Source organism: Arachis hypogaea, chromosome 10, assembly GCF_003086295.3.
Source record: "Arachis hypogaea cultivar Tifrunner chromosome 10, arahy.Tifrunner.gnm2.J5K5, whole genome shotgun sequence".
Classification (NCBI taxonomy): domain Eukaryota; kingdom Viridiplantae; phylum Streptophyta; class Magnoliopsida; order Fabales; family Fabaceae; genus Arachis; species Arachis hypogaea.
In genome coordinates, this window is record NC_092045.1 from 29,015,161 (window position 1) to 29,023,050 (window position 7,890).

Below are 7,890 nucleotides of genomic sequence, written 5' to 3' on the forward strand. Positions count from 1 at the left end.
ATCACTACTTTCAGTAATCATAAACAAATAAGCAGAAGCCCCAAAAAGATACAAGAAATGCATAAAAAATAATGTGACAAAATGTGTCATATTCAATAAAATAAGTTGGAAACTATGCTTTGCAAAATATTAAACGATTTGTTTAAAACATTAGGAACACTATGAAAAAAACAGACAGAGATACAATAGTTGACAAAAGCATCAACATTTTTTACTTGAGTGGAGAATGTTTCTACTAATACAGGTTTTCTTGACGATGTCTTCTTTCTTGCTGGTACGTTGAAGGAAGAATCGTTATTTTTATTATTGCACTGAGCCAAGACTCTTTTACTTCAACTTCTCCCTTAGGATTAATGGATAAAAACAAAGGGTAATAGGAAAGATTAAGAGCCAAAATGAAACAAATATAAAGAAAAGAAAATTTGGAAGCGACTTCGTCCAACGGAAGATGTGGCAGAAGATGTGACAAAAACAAACACGACAATTCACGTACCAACGACAGATGTGGCAAAAACAAACACGATAATTCACGTAACGGAAGAATGTAACGTGTCCAACGTCTACTTTTCTAGGAGATTTAGTGTGTGTTTGGATTACAGTTTGCAAACGGGAGTTTGAATAAAATTGATTTTGCAAACTTGATTTTGATGAAAAGTAAGTTTGTGTTAAGTGATTTATGTTTGGCAATATTTATATCAAAATGGATTATAGTAAAATAAATATTGTTTGGATTACACTATTCAAAATCACTTTTAAAAACAAAATTACTAAAATATACATCAACTTTAATAATTTTTGTATATTATTTTAATTTAGATATTTGAATAGATCTTATTAATTAATTCTATAATAAAATTAATATTTATACACTAAAATAAAAATAATATATAAAAATTAGCAAAATATACTTTTAATTAAAACTAACAAAATATAAATTTTAGAGAGTACTAAGAATAATAAAAAAATTAAATATTTATCTTGGTAGTAATTGAAATAAATCAAAAAAAATTTTATGATATTTTTTATATAATATATTTTTAGTACTCTTAGTACTCTTTTTTAGTATGTTATAATTTTTTATTATTATTATTTACAATTAATTTTTTGTTTAATTTACTTTTTTAATAGGATCAATATATTATATTATAAAAAAATAAAAATAATACAAAAAAATTATAATTATAAAAGTGTATAATATCAAATAAATAATTAAATAAAAATAGTAAATAATAAAAAAAGATAATTCATATAAATAAAAATAATATAAATAATACAATAGTATGCATAAAGGATAAAATTGGTAAAAGATAAATAAAGATTGAGTATTGATGACTAAAATCCCGTTAGTGAAATGCAGAAGCTTAAAATTATTGCTTCTTGAAAACGTGGTTTTGAATGCAAAATCACTTCTGCGTTCGTAAATTAAAACTTTGCCAAATCAAAAATTGCAGCTTTCAAGATATCGAAACGTACTTCTTCTCTTTGAACGTGGTTGCCAAACACACCCTTAATTGTCACTTTTTTTTTTAAGGCTAAATTGTTCAAATGCAAAATCTTGAACGACCTAATTATTATTTGATGCATATTTTTTTATTTTCTATTTAAACTAATGCTATCCAACTTTTGACCTTTTTACCCTAAAAAATTTAATCTTTTTTTCTCATTTATATTCCACCCATAAAAAGCTAAACCCTCGTAAAAAAAAATTCGTATCCAATTCCTCGGGATGGAATATGAAAAAAAAAAACAAAACAAAACAAAACAAAAGTAAGATAGATAATCTCAATCCGCTAATACACGAACACACAATATTATATATTTTTACCTTCCATTGAATCTAGGGAAGACTTTCATTAAGCTAATCAGTACATGGAATAATTATTATACAGCTAGAACTTTCAAATATACACTTAACTAATCAGCATAGTGAATTAAGGATTACATATATATGCCTTAAATTAAAAAGCTTATACCCCATCACCCGCTTAAAATCTTCAAGGCATGGAGCAGCTGCTTGACCAAGTCTTTTTCTTTTAATACTTTAACTATATATTATAGCTACCATGATTCCACCTAGACTGACTTAGGGAGCATAGCAATTTACAACCTCCTTTAGGCTGCTTAGCTGACCAAATTTATGACTGAAATTGGGCGGCCTCCTTCTCAAATTTCGGCGGCGAGGTGGTGGTCTTGATGGGAGCCCAGATATCTGCACCATTGCTCTCAGCAACTCCAATTGTTAGTGAGACAGGAACAAGACATAACCCTCTGCTCCTCAGGCTGCATGGCTCCAGACCCTAAAGAAGAAATCACAAATTCTGTTATAACCATATTTGATGCCGGAATTGTTCGTTGTATGTGTGACTGACCAAGTGTTCGTGTTATGCTTACCGGATCCTTGGTTGCCGCCGAACTCTCGAGGTACGGGGCACTAAGAAGCTGTTTAAAAGGAAGAAAATTTATTTGCATAAGATCACAATTCACAAGTCATGTTCCGAGTTTGCAACGGAAATTGTGTCCGAAATGTCACTAGATATGACATGCAATGGTCACAGATTCACTGAATGAAAAATATCTTTGCTGAATGCTGAAACATGTTTTTGAAGTATGTGATCAAGAAATTTACATCAGAAACAGAAACTTCACAACTTAATTTAGGTCTTAATAATGTATGGCATGCATGTAGGTTGTGCATGAAATAATTGCCAATATACTATGAAGATAATAATTTCAGAACAATTTAGAAAGAATGTCCAAACCTTAACTTGTTTATGAAGGAAACGTATGTATTGCATTGCTTCCTCTAAGACAGAAGATGTATCTGTCTGCAGTGAAAATTATGGATACCTTTAGACTCATAGAAACTTAGAACAATTGAATTTGTTGAAAACTTTAACAGGCATAATAATAATATCGAATAACTGAAAAAAAAAGTACTATTGCATTACTATTATTATTATTATTATTCTTGCATTACAAGGCAAATAAATAAGCATAATAAGCCTCATAAATATGCTACATAAAACATCAATGAAGCTTCAAACATGTATACCTTGCCATATGGTGAAACAAGCTGCTGCAATGCAACAATTCGTTCACTAAGCTTCTCCTTCCTCTCCTATTCACAGAAACAATAGGAAACATAAAAAGGAAGTTCGGTAACAACGACAAAAACCATAGATATATCACTATAAACATCAAGGAATGAAATTGTTCAATGCATTTCTAATTTTCATACACTATGACCATTGTGGCTTCCCATTGAAAACTTCAAAATGTAAATTAGAGCTTGGATATTGTAAAGAGCAACAGAGAATAATACAATGATGCCAAGAGCTAAGAATAATAAAGGGATTAAAAAGAGAGAAAGAAAGAAACCTTTGTGGTGATTGATAAATCATTCGCCTTTTGCCTTTTAGATTCAATAGAAGTATAACTGCTTTGGTCAACAGAACATGGGCTCCTTTTGTGTCCCATCATCTTTCTAACATCTACCCCCTCTTCTCTCTGGTGGCATAATAATAATAATAATAATAATAATAATAATAATTTTGTATCAGAATCAATCACCATTGAAGAAATTGAAGACAAAAATTAAGTTTAAAAGGAACTATCAAATGCACATTGAGTTGCCCTGAAATATGTACAACACTACTTTTGGTTAGAAACAACTATGCAATTCTACTTGAACTCATAAATTAAGGAAATGATTTAAAAAAATAATAAATCAATATTAGTAATCCTTGTCAATTGGTAGTATTGAAAGGATTAATTGCAATTCAGCCCCACACATTTCCACCATGAGCATGTTTTTACTCATAAATTTAAAAATATATGCAAAGTAATTCACTAAATCTTTCCAAATGTGCAAATCAACCATGTTAACATATTTTTTCATCAATTGTTAACAAAAATAACATATATTTAATCAAATCTAGGATTTCAAAGTTTCACATATAGAAAAACACATGGGCCAATTAGACATAACCTAAGCTCAAGGGAACACTTATTTTAGCTAAAATATACATGTAGAAAAATTCAAAAATTATCTTGCACATTCAAAAGAGATGAAAGTGGAAAAAGCATGAAGTGCATATCATGACTTTAAAAAGAAACAGAGCCAAATTAATGCCATAACATAATGGAAGTTTATCATTTTCCACCAATGGAGGGAACAAAATTCCCTACCATAGTTTATTTAAAAGGTTTTATTCAAATCCAGCATAGCATGCATGCAACAACAACAACAACAATAATAATAATAATAATAATAATAATAATAATAATAATAATAAGATCAAAGTCTCATATCTACAAATATATCATAAAAACATGCAATGTTTTTTTGGTCGGAATAACCCTCATTCCTCCCACTTTTCAAAGACAAACAATGTCATAATCGGTGCCCCCTTTTTCTTTTTCTTTCTTTTCTTTTCTTTCCGTTTCTTTTCAATAATAATAATAATAAAGCATTCATTAAATAGTTGATAAACTTGGAAACATTAGCAGGCAACAGCTACACCATACCCAAAAAATCAAAGTGGCCCCCATTGTCATGATGCTATAGAGAGTACTATAAGGCAACATAGAACAGCCAAAGAAAAAATGAAGCAGCCATGCATTCAATTCAAACCACACATGAAAAAACTCTTTTGAAAAGGGCCAAAGGGTCATCACACATCACCCAATTCACTATCACAAACATTGATCCACATAATTCAACGGCTCAGAAAACTACTCACAGCTTGCAATGAAGTTTGTCAAAGATCATAATAATTAATAATTGTAGTCACCATACCAAAAAAGTTTATTATTATTGCTTATTTATATTTTAATTTTTTTTTAACTTTGTGTTGTTGCCAAGAAGAAGCTCAAATGTCAAAAACAATATATGGTGGACCCACCCTTTGTGATCTTTGACAAAAGAACTTTTTTATTTTTTGTTTTTTGATATTCTTGACAAAAGAACATTTGTGAATACTATTTTCCACTGTCACACACGTATACATTGCACAGACACATTACACAAATTAATGTGAACAAGTGAATCTAATGTTTGCGTATAAAATCATCCCAACTACTTTGTTTACTAATGTTAAAAGGATACTATATCTTCAATTGACACATGAGCAATTAAAATAAATCACACAATAAGACAAGGAGTATTCCAGAGAGAGAAAGCTCAGAGTTTGCGTTTAGCTTTTGGTGTTTGGGGGTGCAAAAATTTAAAAATAAAATAAATAAATAAATATAAAACCCAACCACTCATTTATTGCATGTGTACTTAGGAAAGAGCACAATTCTGATCATACATTCTTGAGTGATTCAAGTAGCTAGAACGATGAGTATTTAGATTTTAGAACCTTAAAAACAAAACACTCCAACATTGATTTTTGAACATAAAAATTTCTCAATATTTCCTAGAACAATAATGAGAAGCCCCACTTATTAACATGGTCTTTATCATGAAACAAAAGATAACAATAAAAATGCAAAAACAAAATAATAATAATAATATAAAATAATTTTATATTTGAAATGAAATTAAGAGCACGAGCTTACTGGAAACATAGAATCAGCATTGCAGAAGGAGCTGGCTATCATCTATGTATGTATGACTTTGAAAGAAAGAGCTTTCAGCAGAAAAATGGTTGCTTAAGAAGCCCAAAAAAAAAAAAGAACAAAGCCTTTGATTCTGTTTCTTTTGTGAGTGATATGGCTCCAAATGCTTTGGTGGGTATCTTTAAAAGCTTGTAAAGCTTCAAACTTTAAGCAGTGTCCGTGATCAGTACTTCATTTCTAAGACTTTTGCACAAAAATTCCAAAAGCTAGAACAGAGAAAAAAAAATGTCACAGTTACCATGTCTCTATGTCTTCTAGCATAGGGGTAATATGGTAATAACAAAAAAAAAGTAACACAAAGTTAGCAACACTATGCTAAGAGCAGCTCTTAAATGGAAGAAAAGAAGAGAGTGATTACTGATTAGAAGAATAAGAAGACACAAAGAGTGTGTTGAAAGAAATGGAGTAAGGAAGAAGAGGAAGAGAGTAAGAACATGTCAAAGCGTGTGTCTTTATAAAGCTAAAATTGAAAGAAAATAAAATACTGATAAATAGTTACGTAAGATTATTATATTTTATATTGTCATAAATATACTTGTGACAGCTAATATCCAACCATGAGAGATAATACGTTTTTGTTTTTCGTTTTTTTTTTCCTTTGTTAAATTTTTTTTTCTGGGCTAGAATTCAGCACTTGTTATCTGCTTGAAAATACTCTTTGTAGGTGTTTTTTTTTTTGGGACTTTACTCTTTGTAGTTTGTATGTATATCATTAACTTGTGTCTCTTACAAAATGCTTTTATTAAAATTAAAATTATTTATACTAAAAATATTCACAAGTTCTTTTTTATTATAAATACTTTATAAAAAGCAAATGCTAATATTCTTAAAGTAAAGTAAGAAGTCTAATACTTTTTAGAAAATAATTTGTTATTAAGACAATAAATAACGTATTAAATTATAGGTTTTTAATCTTTTTGTTTTTTTAATATATATAGCTCATTTAAAAAATTTATCAAAAGACTATTAACTTAATTAGCAAGATGTTCATTTAAATACTAACCATTTATACAAAATAAAATAAAACAAAAGATTAAGATTTGTTTATAGAAGTATTTAAAAATGAACCTTGTAAAAATATTAAAATTTTCATATTTTTTAATAAAATTCATTTAAATATCTTAACAATATTTCTTAAAACTCTAAAATATAACTATTAATTTTGGAACTTTTTTAGGACAATTATTCAAAACATTAAATTAAATTTTTTATAGAGAATATAAAATTTTGATATTAATTCTGTCTTTGTGGCTGCAAAGGAGAGTTTTTTCCTTAAAAATTTCACAAACATTATTTTCTCGAAACAAGATTAAATTAACATTGTCCACATCAGAAATCCCTCCCATTTCTGAGAAGACAAATATTTGTGACATAAACACGAGTATTCATTTATGAAACCCACTGTTATAACATAGTTTAACCTATGTGGAGTGGGGCATGCTCTAAATCTTTATGAAACCCACTGTTATAACATAGCTCATTAATATGTATATAAATAAAATGAAATAAAAGACATTCTTGTATAAGAAACTCTTATTGTATAGATTAATTTTGGTTATTAAACAATGTTGAGAGAAGAAAAAAAGAGAGAAAAAATTTTAGACAAAAGAAAAAATAGATGAAAAATATGGTGAAAAAAAAGGAATTTCTCATCAAATAAAGCAAATTCAATAAAAGAAAACATTATTTGTTTGTCAAAAGAGTATATGGAAAATTTTATGTGAAAAATGTGAATTTAACATTGTTTTCTTTTCTTTTAAATTTGAGGGAGAAGTTAGATGTATATACCTACAAATTATTTTTCAATGAATTAATTATTGAAGCCCTCACTTTTGGTTTGAAAGAGACACAGGTTTTCTACTTTTCTTTTTATAATAATATTATTGTAAGGATAATAAGTTGTCCTAATCATGATGAGTAATATTGGAATGTGTACGTTTGTTTCGTTCATCTAACATTCATAGTCTAACAAAAAAATCGTGCCCATTTGTCCATTTAGTCATTTAGACAAATTCATATGATCATAATATTTACAAAAAGATATTTAAAGTAACATCATAGAATTAAAGAGGCTAAATTTTTTTTTAATGGAAGTAAAAGTAGTGTATACTTTAATATTATAATTTTTGGTATTTTTTAAAATTGTGAAAAGTACATAAATTGGAGGGTCCGATTTCTGTATCTCAAATTTTTTAATTTTTTTAACATAACTCGGACAGTCCGATTTGTGTACCTCTCACAAATCGAACGATTCAATTTGTGTATCTC

General features: G+C 28.3%; 1 protein-coding gene across 4 annotated transcripts; it reads right to left on the bottom strand.

Moving 5' to 3' along the window:
• Nucleotides 1-1,794: 1,794 nt before the first annotated feature.
• On the bottom strand, nt 1,795-6,254 carry LOC112715472 (transcription factor bHLH153). Of its 4 annotated transcripts, none has more exons than XM_025767238.3 (6): nt 5,563-6,254; nt 3,379-3,507; nt 3,053-3,118; nt 2,760-2,825; nt 2,392-2,439; nt 1,795-2,297 (listed from the first exon to the last, which is right to left on the bottom strand). In XM_025767238.3, exons 1-6 carry the CDS (start codon nt 5,602-5,604, stop codon nt 2,136-2,138), a joined length of 513 nt encoding a protein of 170 aa, XP_025623023.1. In that variant the 5' UTR covers nt 5,605-6,254; the 3' UTR covers nt 1,795-2,135. The 4 variants fall into 4 exon arrangements, with proteins under 4 accessions (XP_025623023.1, XP_025623024.1, XP_025623022.1 ...); XM_025767239.3 differs by having other exon boundaries at nt 2,766-2,825; nt 5,563-6,123; XM_025767237.3 differs by lacking the exon at nt 5,563-6,254 and adding an exon at nt 4,528-4,819 and having other exon boundaries at nt 2,766-2,825.
• Between the last annotated feature and the right edge of the window lie 1,636 nt (nt 6,255-7,890).